Source organism: Gadus macrocephalus, chromosome 19 (assembly GCF_031168955.1).
Source record: "Gadus macrocephalus chromosome 19, ASM3116895v1".
In the NCBI taxonomy this organism is placed as follows: Eukaryota; Metazoa; Chordata; class Actinopteri; order Gadiformes; family Gadidae; genus Gadus; species Gadus macrocephalus.
In genome coordinates, this window is record NC_082400.1 from 2,955,616 (window position 1) to 2,972,951 (window position 17,336).

General features: G+C 45.8%; 2 protein-coding genes and 1 long non-coding RNA gene across 3 annotated transcripts in view; all 3 read left to right on the forward strand.

The window, feature by feature from the left end:
• Positions 1-17,336, forward strand: part of st6galnac6 (ST6 (alpha-N-acetyl-neuraminyl-2,3-beta-galactosyl-1,3)-N-acetylgalactosaminide alpha-2,6-sialyltransferase 6) — a 139,850-nt gene that overhangs the window by 57,447 nt on the left and 65,067 nt on the right. The window lies entirely within an intron of this gene.
• LOC132447282 (uncharacterized) lies at positions 22-2,755 on the forward strand. Its single transcript, XR_009523065.1, has 2 exons — positions 22-2,009; positions 2,154-2,755. It is a non-coding gene; the product is annotated as an uncharacterized LOC132447282 (long non-coding RNA).
• Positions 2,879-17,336, forward strand: part of ntng2b (netrin g2b) — a 41,194-nt gene continuing 26,736 nt past the window's right edge. Inside the window, exons 1-2 of the mRNA XM_060039058.1 lie at positions 2,879-2,884; positions 6,237-6,916. Of these exons, the coding sequence (XP_059895041.1) occupies positions 2,879-2,884; positions 6,237-6,916 (686 nt within the window). The remainder of the gene's footprint in view (positions 2,885-6,236; positions 6,917-17,336) is intronic.

Below are 17,336 nucleotides of genomic sequence, written 5' to 3' on the forward strand. Positions count from 1 at the left end.
GAACAGCTTGAGCTGTTTGTTGATTGGTCACCTGAGTCTATGGATAATCATGTTCATTATTGCACTTTAGCCTGTACAAGCCAATTGTTGATTTGTATCTTAAGTACAAGTGTGTGTGTGTGTGTGTGTGTGTGTGTGTGTGTGTGTGTGTGTGTGTGTGTGTGTGTGTGTGTGTGTGTGTGTGTGTGTGTGTGTGTGTGTGTGTGTGTGTGTGTGTGTGTGTGTGTGTGTGTGTGTGTGTGTGTGTGTGTGTGTGTGTGTGTGTGTGTGTGTGTGTGTGTGTGTGTGTGTGTGTGTGTGTGTGTGTGTGTGTGTGTGTGTGTGTGTGTGTGTGTGTGTGTGTGTGTGTGTGTGTGTGTGTGTGTGCATGTGCGTGTTCACACACATGCATTATTTGTTGAAGACACTTCTATAGACTGGCTCTCGTTTAGGCCACATTGTGTGCTATAGAATCATAAGCCTGATGTACTAGGTGCATGGAGACACAGACACATGTACAGTACCACCAAAAAAAAACTACAAAATCAAAGATTCTAAGTAGAAAAGCAATATTGCATTCTCCTAGCCCTCTGTGGTTTTTCTTTATTGGGAAGGTCATTTAATTTGATGTTTCAACAAAACAAAAATAAATTGTGTTCTCTGACTTTGGATCTCAAGCCTTATTCCCCTTGCCGGTACTATAACCTGGACACCTTCATAAGTCAATCGAAGACAGGAGGGATGTTCCACTGAGTAGTGGGGGGGGTAGATACTAAGAGGCCTCTACATATTAGCAACCAAGAAGCCTCATGTTTCAAAGGATTAAAGACTTCTACATGATGACATTTCATATTTTTTTAAAAATTCTCACATACTATACCGTTCATGTTTTCAGTGAAAAGTCACACTTTTATTCAACGGTTTTCAGCTGTGCTAACATAATTGCACAAGGGTTTTTTAATCATCGATTAGCCTTTTAACACGATTAGCTAAACTATGTACCATTAGAACACTGTAGTGATGGTTGCTGGAAATGAGCCTCTGTACACCTATGTAGATATCCCATTTAAAATCAGCCGTTTCCAGCCAGCATAGCTGGAATGACATTTGTAAGTGACCCCAAACTTTTGAACGGTACTGTATACCAGAATTGATATCAACGTTTACCCACCCATAAGAGAATAGGATCCACATGTTAGTGAAAGAGATTGTGTGACCAACTCTTAACTGTCAGCGTGTTGACTAGTAACATGTCGTCTGCTGAATTCATCATTGCATCAAGTGAAGAAATACACTCCCTAACACTGGAATACACCGGCCCGCATGCATCACTGAAACCCAAGATAATGCCCTCACCAAGGAACTCAGCTATATAGTTGCTCAGGACAACCACATATGTTCATGGTTTGTTGAAACAGGGGACGGCTTAGCTCAGGAGGTAGATCTGGTTGGCTGGTAACCAGGAAAGTTGCTAGTTCGATCCCCGGCTCTTCCTATCTGAGTGTCGAGGTGACCCTGAGCAAGACACCTCCCCCTGACTGCTCCTGACGAGCTGGCTGTCGCCCTGCATGGTTGACTCCACCGTGAATGTGTGTATGGATGTAAGTCTCTTGTAAGTCGCTTTGGATAAAAGCGTCTGCTAAATGCCCTCAATGTAAATGTAAAATGTAAATGTAACAGAGGTTGTTTGTCAGGTGTTCCTTCGATCTCTACCTCGTACGAACACCAAAGGGCTGAGGCCTGGTTCAGCCGAGGCCTGGAACAGTTTACGGCTGGTACAGGTTAGGGCTGGTACAGGTTAGGGCTGATACAGGTTAGGGCTGGTACAGGTTAAGGCTGGTACAGGTTAAGGCTGGTACGGGTTAGGGCTGGTACGGGTTAGGGCTGGTACAGGTTAGGGCTGGTACAGGTTAGGGCTGGTCCAGGTTAGGGCTGGTACCACTGGGGCCCGGTACAGGTTAGGGCTGGTACAGATTAGTGATGGTACACCTGGGCCCGGTACAGCTGGGGCCCGGTACAGCTGGGGCCCGGTACAGCTGGGGCCCGGTACAGCTGGGGCCCGGTACAGCTGGGGCCCGGGACAGCTGGGGCCCGGTACAGCTGGGGCCCGGTACAGCTGGGGCCCGGGACAGCTGGGGCCCGGGACAGCTGGGGCCCGGGACAGGTTAGGGCAGGAACAGGTTAGGGCTGGTACAGCTGGGGCCCGGGACAGCTGGGGCCTGGTACAGCGACCACCACCCATACCAGCTGAGGGGAAGGAGTTCCCCCGCAAATACACACAAGTCAGACAGCATCCGCTCACAAGATCCAATCAGGAGAAGCTTCCTCGTTAGCCGCAGCCCAAGCGTGTGAGAAACAAAACAATGCAATGTGGTCTGGAGACTGATCACAGGGTCACCTATTGATTCTGTTACTACGTTGTTTTAATAATCAAGAGTTATCTTTGAATCTGTTACTACGCTGCTTTATCTGAATAATCAAGAGTTATCTCTGAAGATGTTAGGAGGTCCCTTGGCATTTGGGCTGTTGTTGTTGTTGTTGTTGTTGTCGTGGAGATAGGATCCTAGTAAGGATGATTGCTGTAGGGGCTTAGTCGTGCTGGCCACCTGCTTCAAGCATTTGGCCAGGCTGTGTGTGTGTGCGTGTGCGTGTGTGTGTGTGTGTGTGTGTGTGTGTGTGTGTGTGTGTGTGTGTGTGTGTGTGTGTGTGTGTGTGTGTGTGTGTGTGTGTGTGTGTGTGTGTGTGTGTGTGTGTGTGTGTGTGTGTGTCTGGGGGACAGGGCAAAGTATTGTCTGGACACAGCATAGGATAAGGGTAATACACAGGGCTTAAGCTGACCTGGAATGCAAGAATCCCATTGATGAAGCAGAGCGTGTTCATCACCCTATCTGCTCGCAACATGGGGGTACAGAGAGGCTTCTGCCATCTTCCACTCAGCTCAGAGATTTAATCTGTACTTTATTGATATTGTCAAAAACAAAACAGAACTGTGTGCCTGTGTGTGGGTACTAAGTCTATACTATGAACTTAGCATTTTCCTATCGAGATACACAATTAATTCCTGTGCGTTCACACGTGAACACTCAGGGGGTATGGCCGGGCGTACTCCCTCTCATTCAACCACACACGGTGTGAGGGCTAATCTATATGAAGTGCTGTATCTGGGACAGGATGACACCGGGATCATTTTCAACAGGATTTGTAGGTGGAGGAGGGTCATGCGGGGAACAAGGCCTTACTTATCCACTCCTGTGTGTGTTAACTTCCGAGGTCATCTGCTGCTACACTAATGGAGGACACAAAAGAAGCATAGCAGGTCCACCATACAGCTGCTGTTGTCTATAAACCCCTCCCCCGCCCTTTGATGACAGACGCTACACAATCTGTGTCAGTCTGCAGACCTCGTGAACCTGACGTTGAGACTTAACATTTGAGAGGAACACCGTTACCGTAACGTAGTGATGCAGGCCGTCTCTCTCTCTGTCTCTCTCTCTGTCTCTCTCTCTGTCTCTCTCTCTTTAACATGTCGTAACCACCTCCAGTTCTGTTGTGTATGTGCTTAGGAAGTCATTATAAAGATAATTACCTTATCTCAGACGAGGAACAACAAGGCCCGCTCGTGTCTATTCGGACCCGATAAAAGAGAGAGAGGGAGAAAACGAGGTTCGGAGAAGTAGGGAGAGAGAGTTAGAGATACTGACCGTACAGTCCGTCAAGGCAGCGGAAAAGAGACATTGTGATTCCACAGAAGAATGATACTGTATACCTTATGACATGGGTAGACGGGCTCCCTGCGATGTACCTCAGTGTCCTACAGCCTTCCTCAGCACCACCTCAGTGTTTAGCTTGTGTTTGGAGTTTTTTCCCCCTGCCCCTGGTGTCACGCTATAAATCAGATGATTTATAATCTCACCCTGGCAGGATTGTTACTTCTGCTCTTTGTTATTGGGGCAGCGAGTGGCCGTGAGTGACTGCTTGCTCTCCACGGCGCAGTCCAATGACTTTATACAAACAAAACCACCGTCTGCATAATATTGCTTCTCAGACCCAAGACATAGAAACAGGGATTTAATTCAGCCAAGAGATACATGATGTATGCCTGCATTATCTACAACGTACATGATGCTAGTATTATTTAATTCAGATACAGTATATTTTCTCTGCGTCATCATTTTGTTCATCGTAGTATTTACTTACAAATGTCCTCTCTTTGCTATTGTGACAGATTTATACAGTAATACTGTCAGGAGCATTTCTTGTCTGTAAGAGTAAATAAAGTGTTTTAGCAGCATAGGCTTTTAGCATAGGTGTACAGATTGTCAGCCTGTGCTTGATAAATCTGAGGATAAGAGACATTTTGCAAAAGTACTGTGCAGCATAATGTGCAGCATAATTCAAAATGTATTTGCCGCTGTTTTTTTTATAGTTTAATTGACTATTGAAGTCATACATTTGAACAGAAATCTGTAGTCTAATATCTTGCACATAACATTACAAAAAAACTCTGCAAGCATAAGGAAAACATGGGTTCCCAACATTTGACTTTGGGTGTTGTCACCTTTTGCGTACCACCTCATATGCAAACAGATAAATACACCAGCGGCCCCTTTATTCACAATTATTTCTGCAATGGAGGCAAACAGTGAAAAGATAAAGTCAGCAACAATGTCTTATTTAGCAAACATAAATTATCAAAAAACATCAATGGAAAACATTAATTTAGAAAATATGACAGTTACTGTCAATTTGTATTTTATTTTATTTTTAAAAATAGGGTATTTTTCAAGAAAGAAATCCCATATGCAGTACCAGCACATACCACCAGTGTTACGCATACCACAGGTTGAAAAACACTGAACTCAAACATGCAAAACCCAAGCAATTTTTATTTTTAAATTATGTGTGACACTTTTAAATTCATGTTGTGTGATTCCTCCCAGAAGACCTTTTTTTGTTATGATTCTCTTCTCCTCCTCAGGCTGATTAGAGTACAAGGTTAACTGACAGAAGCACAGGCTGCCATGATGCCACCAAGAGAAGTGTCTGGAATAAAAGTGTTCGAGCAGATCAGGGGAATTGAAGCTGCATTTTCTAGGCCACCTTCCTGCTCATCAAAGTTGTTTGTTCGTTGTTGTTTTTATCCCTAATGTGATCGGATATAGGACTGGCTTGTTCTCAAAATCAGACAAACCTTCATGTTGTTACTGATACCACTCAAAGATGATATGAAGAAATCATTATAACTAAATGAAAGAAAAGGATGTGAGAATATGATGAAAGGGAGTGAGTATGAAAACCCTCAAACTTTGTAACCGAAGCTTATAAATCAAATTATTAAACACTTCAAACTTTATTCATATTATTTAATGATTATTACTTTCAATATATGATAATTTGAGAGTTAATAGGTGAAGGTCAAAATAATATGAGCTGCATTAAAGATAGCCGTACACAAAAACGTTTTGTTAAAGTTAATAAACCATTACTGGCAGAGGCAAAACCTAATACACTTCAAATTCCCAGAGTATATAATTTAATTTTAAACAGGGTTATATAATGTGGTCCCTTCAGAATCTCTCTAGATTGAAGGCAGGTGGGAGCGGGGCTGCAGTTCTCCTAGGGAAGATGGAAAACACTGAAGTACAAGTCTGAGAGACATCCTGGAGATGTTGGCCAACAGAGATCACAACAGGATTTAGATGAGGGATCAGGCATCTCTAGAGAACAGGAAGGAGTTAGGCAACTCATCTTCCTGTTCACTCCTAGAATTTCATTCCAAGAATTGTGTCTTATTAGAAAAGTAGGAGGGACAAAACCATTTCTGAATATTCCCAAAGAAAACCCCTGAAGGTTTAAAGGTATACCTTTGTAAACGTACAGCACTATTTAGACCAGTGGCCACTCAAAGCGTACTCAAACTAGTGCCTTGCATTTAACCATTGATGCACACATACATTGACGGCTGTGTCAGCCAAGTTAGGAGTCAGCGAGACCCTCTGGAGCAGTCAGGGTTTGGTGTCTTGCTCAGGGAAACCTTGACATTTTGCTAGTGGGAGCTGCGGGTCGAACCAGCATCTGGAATCCTTAGGGCTGCCAGATAACCCACTCCACCCCTTGAGCCCCTTACCCTTACCATAACCCCAACCCACTTCTAACCTCCTGATCTAATTTCAATTTGATATTAGATAGAAGGTCAAGTGTACATCTCTAAATTGTATCTGCTGTAAGTTGCTGGTTTCCAATGCTAACCCCATCAGTCCCCAGCTGATTCTCTCCCCCTGGTTGTGTTGCAGGAGAACCCGTACATGTGCAGTGACGAGTGTGACGCCTCCAACCCCGACCTGGCCCACCCGCCCCAGCTCATGCAGGACCAGCAGCGCACAGGGCTACTCACCTACTGGCAGACGGTCACCTGGAGCCGCTACCCGGAGCCCCTGCTGGCCAACATCTCCATGTCCTGGAACAAGAGCTTGGAGCTCAGCGGCGACATACAGATCACCTTCGAGTACGGCCGGCCCACCATCATGGTGCTGGAGAAGTCGATGGACTACGGCCGCAGCTGGCAGCCCTTCCAGTACTACGCCGACGACTGCCTGGACGCCTTCAACCTGCCAGCCAAGCAGGTGCGCGACCTGTCGGCCGCCAACATCACACGGGTCCTCTGCACCGAGCAGTACTCCCGTTGGGTGGGCTCCAAGAGCGAGAAGAACGTCACGTTTGAGGTGCGCTCGCGCTTCGCCGTGTTCGCGGGGGTGCGGCTGCAGAACATGGACAACCTTTACACACGCATGGAGAGCATGAAGGGACTGAGGGACTTTTTCACCTTCACCAACCTGAGGCTGAGGCTGCTGAGGCCCGCCCTGGGGGGCACCTATGTCCAGCGGGAAAACCTCCTCAAGTACTTCTACGCCATCTCCAACATCGAGGTACCAGCAAGGTGAGGAGGATCTTCGTTTCACTTGATGGACGTGTGACGCCCTGAGGGGCTTGTTGATGGTTCCCTTACCCTAAAGATATTTACGTATGAGTGAGTGTATGATGTGTATCTGTGTGTGGCTTTCACCACCTCAATATCTAGGATAAGTAGACGCATTGTGAAAATAAACAGATTGAGAAGAAGTTCTTCTCAATCTGTGTATTTGATGGTTCTTCTGAAGAACCATCAGAGACTGGGCAGCGATCAAAGAGACTGGGCAGCGATCAAAACGTAAAAAAAGGGTATGCATTCTTTGCATTGAACTACTGTGTAGCGGAAATAACATACCCCTTGAGTGATGTGATAAAGGGCATCCACTAATCCGAAAAATCACAAATAGAACTGCTGGCTGTCCATGTTTAAAGTTAAATAGCACTATTTGTTCCCTCACGCAGAACTGTCAGATATGTATAACAATCAAGAGACAACTATAGTAACTGCACACACACACACACACACACACACACACACACACACACACACACACACACACACACATACACACACACAAAAACACACGAACTAACACACACACAACACGCAAGCACACAATCACACGCACACGCACACACCCACAAAAACCCTCATGCAAACAACCACACACACTCATGCATACACACACACACAACCCCCCCCACACACACACACACATACACACACACAATAACGCACACACATAAAAGCGAACCTTAATCCGAGGGGCATTTCCAATGACCCCATCTCTCCCAGCGCGGCTCCTGCTCGGCCTGTCATTGGCCTGCTAACCCGATGATTAACGACACAAACACACAGCCACGGTGGTCCAAGCGTTCCCCCCGCCAGCCCCACCACCGCCACTCTCCATGCCAGGAGAGCCGTGGGCGGAGAACCCTTACATGGCAACTCTGTGACAGTGAAGGATGGCCCCTGAGCCGTCAGAGCCTCAGAATTATCATTCCAATCAATACGGCGGGGTGACATTTGAATGGTATTTAACATCCTTGTTCAGAAGGGTCGGGCCTGAAGAGATGGGAGGGAGTAGAATGTGTGTGTGGTGCTGGAGGGGGGCGGGGGCACGGGACGCGTGTGAGTGGTTAACACAGGAGGAGGTGCTGCAGGGGGGTGTCTGTATGTGGTTGGCAGGGGGGTTACGGAGGCCGGGATGGGGGTGTTTGATGAGGTCCTCAGTGGATGCTGAGACAGCATATACGTACACGCTAACAGCTAGCCTTCAACACTCACACACAAAAACAAACACACACACGCACACACACACACACACACACACACACACACACACACACACACACACACACACACACACACACACACACACACAGAAACAGATGCACACAAATGAACACACAGCTACACGCATGCATAAACAGATACGAGCACACACTTTCAGACAAACAGATACACACACACACACATTCAAGCATAGACAGATACAAACAAAAACTTGCACACATAAACAGATACAGAAACACACAAACAAACACACATTTGTGCATACAGATACAAACACACCCGTGCACACAAACTGACACACACACATACACACACACACACACACACACACATACAGCCCTCTGGCACTGTGGAGAAGGCCTGCAGGTATTGATCACAGGCACTTTTTAGGCTCAGCACGGAATCAGAGAGAGAAGGAACCACAAAAAGAAAGAGACAGGGCGAGAGAGGGATAGAGAAAGAGAGAGAGAGAGAGCGAGGGAGAGGGATGGAGAGAGGGAGCGAGGGAGAGAAGAAGAGAAAGAGATAAAGGAGAGAGAGAGAGAGAGAGAGAGATGGAGAGAGAGAGATGGGGAGAGAGATGGGGAGAGAGAGAGAGAGAGAGAGAGAGAGAGAGAGAGAGAGAGAGAGAGAGAGAGAGAGAGAGAGAGAGAGAGAGAGAGAGAGAGAGAGAGAGAGAGAGAGAAAGAGAGGGAAAGAAAGATCAACCTCCACCCAAGGGTGAAACCACGGTGTCCACAGCGATGCCAGAATCTCAGATAACTTTAATGATCAGCTATATTCTACTTTATTTTGAAGTTGATTCACGACTTCTTAGAGTAGTGTTTGTGCACTCGCCACATACAAGCCTTTATCAGCTCACTGTTTACATCCCCAGTGTGATGTCACACCAAATGTGTACTCCATAACCCCTTCGAGAAATCTCTTCATATTTCCCTACTTGCAGAATAGCTTTTTTCCCTCTCTTCTATCTTTTTGACCCCGGTGTCACTTCCTCCCCTCCTGTGCTATCTCAATGCTGTCTAGATGCTATCTAGAGGCTAGCAGTGGCTGCCGCTGGTGGCAGCTGGTGACAGTGTGTGACTGCGCTGGATCTGGTATCAGAGGGGACCCAAATATAGCCCCGCAGCGATGACTGAGACCAGTCCGTCTTCCGTCCCACCCACCATCCCACCCCGGCCCCCCACACCTCCGTAACATAATCACTAATCAATAAGCTATTCTGGGCAACCTGCAGGACAGGGGGGGGGGGGGGTCCTCGCTAGTACAGTACAATCAGGAGTGTCTGAAGCTTACGGCTGGGAAATTGATTTTGGGGGGTTGGCGGGGGGTGATGGAGGGTCGGGGGGCTAGACGATTAGTCAATGTTCCTTGGACAAAGGCCTAAGCTATTTCATCTCATCTCATCTGGCCTTAGTAACATATTGGGATTTCCAATGCTTAAATTTGAATAATGAATATTCCACTCGAACCGTGGGGCTTCGCATGGGCGGGCGCAGGGGCCAAATGGGTTTTATGTGATCAAGAGCGAGTGGCAGTGTACCCGCAGGTCACCACAGTAATAAGATACGCTGATGCTATCGACGGTAGGAAGGGGGGAGCGCTGGTACTGGCTTCCTGGCCGGGTTATATGTCCCCAGGCTCCTCAGCTCCCTCCAGCTAGAAACCGCCTCAAAAGAAACGATTATTTAGTTAACGCAAGGCAATGGACTAAGTTTAGTACGCAATGACAGAACAGAGAAGAAAGACAAAACTATGATCCAAGCTCTGAGATCCCATTTGTCATCTTCCCGGGATGAGAGCAGGTTGTTTTTGGCTGTGTGTGTTTAATCTGACACTGCGTTGTCAGAGTGACTGGCTGTGCCCTAAAGAGCTGGCAGAGCAGGTGTGCGGGAAGCCAGGTAGTCAGGACTAAATAGTGCTGCTTTATCAATAAATGCGTAACCTGATAGGCCATTAAGTGCCAACGCAGGAAAGGGAGGTTTGATGCGATGGGTGGGTGGTGGTAAGTTTAGATTTGTGGATGTGCTGAAGTCAAGTCAAACTAGATCTCTTTATGGGCTGAGCGAGGTCGCACAAGGTAGAGGACAGCCAAGGAACGGAGTAAGGGATTGACGAGCACAGGGTGGGGGGGGAGGAAGAAGAAGAGGAAGGGCGGGGTGGACAGAGTGAGGTCGATAGAATATTATAGGATTCAGCATAACATTCGTTGTACTGCAAAGAAAACCTCAAGGTTGCCTATAATGAGCTCCTAGACAGCATGCATACAAAACTTAAGTTACATTTCGTTTTTTTTGTGTCCAAAAAGAATTGGACCCAGTAGAGCACTCTGGAGGTTGAGCTACACTTTTCAAATCCATCTTGTTCAATATCATGGATGTGCCACGGGGAAGTCATCGCCCAGCATCAAAGAGAAGAAGTAGAGGAGGAGGAGGAGGAGGAGAAGGGCAGAGATGTGTTAACCCTCTGTCATCATTTACATCAGTGGAATTAGATTTGCTGGCTCAGGCCTATTGGTAAGCATCCATGCTCCCCCCGTCTCCTCATCCCCACCCGCCGCTCGCCCATCTGTCAGCAGATCCTCACTGGACGCTGGAGTCCGACTACAGAGTGGACGGCAGCCTGTAGTCTGTATTATGGATTAGGAGGGAGGTCGTGGATTGGGCCTGTGTAATCAAATAAGCTGCAGGTTATAGACTGGCTCTTTATAATGGAATAGAGGCAGGACTTTGGGGCCCAGGAAGAGCCACCTAAGTGGATCAGAGCCGGGAGGCCAAAAGAGGGACTAAGACGTAGACTGTTGGAAAGTTGGTGAGAATGAAGAGCAAGGACTGCATGGGCGCTTCAGTCACCCTTCACTCCTTCCTCCGGTATCATTGGACAGCCATGGAAGGTAACATTATGGAGAAGATAAGCACTTGGTTTAACTCTTGGCTTCACTAGCAATCAACTTTCCGACGGCTAAAGACACAAACATGTGGGTTGTGGATAGGGACTATCCCAGGTACTTTTTGCAAAGTCCCTTAATGCTAGTGTTAGGTCCCTAATTTCAACAAATATAACTGATAGATGAATTCTATCAGCAGGATAACACAACGTCCGTAATGAAAGACAGGATCTTGTTTGGTAGGCCTCATCATGTCGCCGTTCTGACCTGTAATTAAGTTTCATGGTTGGCTCGACGAAATAGCAAGTGCTATAAATGCAAATGCTCCTTCTTCCTCCTTCTTGGTGGTTGTACAGGAGCGTGTTGGTTCACGCCTGCGTCTTGTTTGTCTGTGTGGTGCGTGCACGTCTGTTTCTCCCCCCGCTCCTTCCTCCGCGCCCCCTGCTGTGAAATCTAATGTGCTCAGAGGTTTAAATGTTTCTTCTCAGTCTCTGCTAGAGTGGACCAGAATAGACTTAGGAAGCAAACGGAGGGAACAGAAAGCCTGCAGCGGGTGCCTTTTGGATTAGGATTCTGATTGCACTTTAGAATAACTGTGACTTCTTTTCTATTGTAAAGCAGAAGTTAAATCCTCTATTGTGATGCATTGTTCATGCATTACTATTATGAATAACTATTAGGGAGCTATTCATAATCAGTTTAATGATGACCAAGTTAATGATGACATCTTTTTGCAATTTGTTTTATTTTGATAATAAAAACTCAATTCATGATTAGTTTAGGTAGGAGAATCTAAAGTGAAGACTATCTATGCCTTACTTAGCAATTATTAATGACAGCTACTGGCTGTACCTATCAATTCAGGTGGTAAGAGATCATGAGTCAAGTCTTCTGTGTGAGGACATCTAAAGTCAGGAGGACTATCTATGACTTACTTAGCATTTAAAAATGACATTAAAAGACTGAAAATGCCTTGTGTGTACAATTACAGCTGTTCCAAATAATGATAGGTAGTACGTTAAAGTTCTCACTTTAAATGAGCTCACACAAAATACTTCAATTCGATTCAATTCAATTCAAATCACTTTATTCATCCCCAAGGGGCAATTAAACTAGCAGTAAACCTGAATGTATCATGAATTCCTGTTATTTATTAATTCTAAAAAATTATGAAGAATTATTATATAAATAGTTTGTAAATCATCAACTTCAACGCTTCATAGATGATCCTGTAAACCCCTTTCTCAGTATCTCATGTATATGTATTACTAATTATTAATTGCGTACTGAGTATTGATGTTGGAACAAGACTTTATAAATGCTTAGAATTCTCTATTTACTACTACTTTATTTCTGCTTTAGAGTTGCAGTTATTCTAGAGTGCAGCAATCACCAGGAAAACAATAAAAGGACTTGTTATGTTACATAAGCAATCTGAAGAAGGAGCAAGCATGATGGGGCAGAAGAGGAACACACTCCTCTCCCTCCTCCTCCTCCTCCTCCTCCTCCTCCTCCTCCCCCCCTCCTCCTCCTCCTCCTCCTCCTCCTCCTCCTCCTCCTCCCTCCCTCCTCCTCCTCCCCCTCCTACTCCACCTTCTCCTCCTTCTCCTCCTCCTACCCCTTCTCCTGTAGAAGTAGGCAGAACAGAGGCTCTCTATCCGCTCTCTTTCTCTCTCTGGCTTTATTTCTCTCTGTCACTCTCTGGCCCTCTTTTGTTGTTTTCTTCTTTGAGCCTCTGGTCTTTTTTAAGGTCTTGATTATCCATAGTATCGTGTGACTTTGACTTTGAAAACTGTCACACTGATTTTGAATTATGCCAAAGTTTTCTTTTGTGTCCTTTTTCGTTTGAGAGTGAAGGTGAGAGGATGGGATGTAAGCCTGGGGATCAGGATAGAGAGAGAGCTAGAGAGAGAGCGAGAGAGAGAGAGAGAGAGGGAGAGAGAGAGAGAGAGCGAGAGAGAGAGAGAGAGAGGGAGAGAGAGAGAGAGAGAGAGAGAGAGAGAGAGAGAGAGAGAGAGAGAGAGAGGGAGAGAGAGAGAGAGAGAGAGAGAGAGAGAGAGAGAGAGAGATGATGGATTAACTTCTAGTTTCATGAGACTAGCTGGGGAGCCACTGATTCTGTGATGAATGATGTTAGCCATGTGAGCTTCTGTAAATATTATTCTATACCTGGCTGCTGTGGAGCGGTCTACCACCTGCTTCTCTCTAGAGCTCTTCATCCTCTTCCTTGTATTCATCCAATCCCATTGCTTTGACCAGTAATTGGCCCACTTCATCAGGAACAGCACACCTTTGCCCATGCATGACAATGACGTTTACATGGTCTGATCTGGGTTGTGAACACATGTTCACATTTGACAAGTAGGGTTCATTTCTTGACCTATACATGGAAACACTCATGGCCCCTCTGTCCCTTTGAATGCGTCTGTATGTGTGAGGAAGCCCCTCCCACTCTGCCTCCCCCTCTCTCCCCCGCCCTCCTCTGTTCTCTACCTCTGGGATGGCTTAGGCCTGGAAACAGATCACTTTTTAAATCATTCATGAGCATCTCTCCGGAAACGAAAGGCATGCAGAAACCTGGGAGGGGGGGCTTATGGGAGGGGAGGGGGACGCGATGAAGAATGTGTCGTTGGCCGGTTTCATACCCGGTGATTTATGACACAACGGTTGTAACTGATTTGATAATAGAGGTTTATAATCCCCTCACAGGAGGTGGAAGAAGACAAAAAAAAACGTAAGTCAGCAATATTCTCATTTGACTTTTCCCCTTTTTGCTGCCGTAGATTAACTTCTGTTTCTTTCCTTTAATTCTTTTCTTCATAAAACCCTCATTGTGACTTTCTCCTGTCTTCTTCTCCTCTTGACTCAAAATATTTCAGCCTATTCCTGTAAACACCTTCAGAGCTCCTGGTAGAGCCTTCACTGGGCGGGGAGAGGAGGGGTGAGGAGGGGTGAGGAGGGATTCTCCTGGTAGAGCCTTCACTGGGCAGGGAGAGGAGGGGTGAGGAGGGGTGAGGAGGGGTGAGGAGGGGTGAGGAGGGATTCTCCTGGTGCTACCAGCTGGGTTCATGCTGAAAAGCATGCTGGGAATTGAAAGTGAGAGAACATGAGGTGGAGAGAGAGTGCACGCAGAAGAGTGACGGAGAGAGTGATTGAGAGAGAGAAGGAGGGAGAGCGAGAGAGAGAGAGAGAGAGAGAGAGTGAGAGTGTCCTTGGAAAGACGGTTTGTTCTCTGTCAGCCAGATTAATTAGCATAGTATTACTATATGACGAGGGGTGTTCAAAACCCGCAATGGGTGTGCTACAGTAGAACTGTCCCTGTGGGTGTAGACAGCCAGGATAAACAACACATCAACAGGAAGGAGGGATGAGAGGGGGCTGAGCCACAGACAGGTAGTCCCGTGTTGTATCTGTGGATGTCATTTAAACGGCATGTGTTGGTAACTCACTGAAGGACAGTGTGGAGGTTTGAAGGTCAAACTACTTTTCTATTCATTTATTCTTTATAATTGAATCACCAAGACACCTGGAAGTACACATCGAGACGTTAAGAAATAATATTGTTTATTTTATATAAGAAGTTGTAATCAAAACAACACAAACAATTACCAACCACTTTTGGGGATTCTTTTAGAGGGTATCGGGTCATTGCAAATTATATTACCAAGCAAACTTATTTGAACGTAATGTTCTGTAATTGTGCACTCCTACATCTCAAAGCTTTTGTGAACCATTTCTATCTTTAAATATAACTTTGAGTAGAAAATAAAAAGGCCCCAAGTTTCAGTCTTGCTGCTAATTGTCCAGCTAACTGGGTGTGTGGTTTGAAGCTATATATTCCCTCCCTCCTTCCTCTCCTCTGATCTTCTTCTTCCTCCTCCTCTCACCTCCTCCTCTCCTGGCCAGGGGCTGAAGGGAGATCATTCCCTTTCTCTCTCTCTCTCTCTCCTCTCTCTCTCTCTCTCTCTCTCTCTCTCTCTCTCTTCTCTTCTCTCATCTCCTCTTTCTCTCTCTCTCTCTCTCTCTCTCTCTCTCTCTCTCTCTCTCTCTCTCTCTCAAATGCTAATGATGTTCCTTCAGTCTCAGGATTGTGGCTGGATAATTATATTAACCCTTGTCCTCTGGCTGATCTTAGCTAGGGTGTTCCAAGCTCCACACCAGGATAAAGACCACACCAGCCCCGGCCATCCCTCCCTGGCTGCCACCCTCCATGGAGGGATCCCATTTCTACCCCTTACCCTTCCCCTTACCCTCCCCCTTGTTTTGAAGGGTAAGGGTAAGGGGTAAGGGGTAGAAATGGGATTGGGCCTTAGTATACAGTACACACTGTGGGCATGCTGGTGCTAGGATCCCGGATGCTCGATTTAGCATTTTAAATATTAATTCTATCATTTGAGAAAGATTGTGGAATCGTTTATGTAACACTTCGCTGTGTCGGTGTCAAAACTGAGAAGAAAGAGGGTGTGTAAAATAATTGTAGACTAAGGAGATTGTATCTCACTACCACCTGAATAAACTGAAACAGAAGTGACTAAAGGAAGTGTGACCCAACCTGAACAAACGCTCTAACTGCTCAATGTGTGAGTGGAGGAACAACTCTGATGATCATGTTGTGCTCGTTCTTCCTTCTGCTCTTCTGTTCGGTAGGCGGGAGACTCATATGTTAATTGCTGGATGAATAAAGTATTTATCTTAAGATCCTTGTTCACAGGTGGATGTTTACTATCAATGACAACTATTACGATTATAAACAGCATAGTCACAAAGTTAGAGGAGGAAAATACAAATCATATGTGGCTGAACAGGGTGCACAGAGGTTAAAACAGTGTACTTGTTTTGCAAATAAGTTGAACCAACTAGTGAGAAATGAGACGCGCAGAGCGGTAGGTTTGAGTGTGCGCAATGCAGGATTTGAACAATTTAATTATATTCCGTTATACACACGCTATATAAACCCTCACACCATCATGCATGCACATTTTAATGAACCCTCGCTTACTTACACACATCCCCACACATTCACCCACACACTCACACCACACACAGATACACAAACACGCATTGGGCCCTATTTTAACGTTCTGAAACGCAAGTGAGAAGCGCCAAGCGCAGTAGCTTTGTTGGCGGTTCTATGGCGATGTTGCTATTTTACCGGCTCTTGCGCCCGGCGCAAATCTAAAAAGGGTTGGTCTGAAGTAGCCTAATTACCCGTAGGTGTGGTTTGGGCGTAATGTGCAATAAACCAATGAGAGTGCCATCTCCCATCCCCTTTAAGAGCCATGAGCGTATTTAAATCTGACGAGTTGATATTTTCACAGCGCGTTTGTAGTCTCCGATGAGACAGATGCATGGCCACCACCTCAAATGGCTCAGTTTATGGCCAAATAATATGGCCTAATTCACACATGGAATAGCGTTTTCGTCGACAACGTTCAGAAGTACTGAGTCCTCAAATAAATGTTGGCAAAGAAAACTTAACACACATATGATATGCGGTAACTGTGGTTCTATTTAATAATATACGCAATACATTAACAAACATCGTTTCTTACCAGTATTGTATGCATTATCGTTATCGACTTCCTAATATGCATGTGTCCCCCCGTTAATATACATTGCCATGGACTGTATTATGCGTTACGTGTTTAGTTTGCGTGTGTTTAAACAGATGGACACACACGCGAGCGCCCGCATTCATTCATTCTTTTCAACACTTACTCGCAGTAAAACAATATTTTCTCTTGATCAAAATCCTCATCAATCCTAAAAGTTTTGGGCTTGTGCACGATGATATGTGTTTGCTGTACGGTGTTTGCAGATGCATTGATTTAAAAGTACCAAACTTATTATTGCTGTATCAGCTGTTCTTTCCCAAATAATCTACCAAGAATGTGCAGCTAGGTAGATGAGAGAAGCAAAGTGTATGCGCGAGGTGCACAAGCAATTTTATGCATGCGCCCTTAAAATAGCATCTGAACAATGCGCAACTGACTTTTAAACCAGGTATTTCCTGGTTTGTGGCGCAATTGTTTTCTGAAACTGCAAAATAGCACCAGGGAACGTTTGCGCCAGAGCACGCCTCCTCCTTTCGCCAGAACCGCCCCTTGGGGGCGCAAGATCATTACCTAATTTACCGACGTGTGGCGCTGGAGGGACAAAGAACGCTCTACGCCAGTTGCAAACTAGCAACGGCACATGCGTCAGTGTAGAAAGTCAATTGCGCTGGATGCAAGATAGGGCCCATTGGCTCACACACACATACCC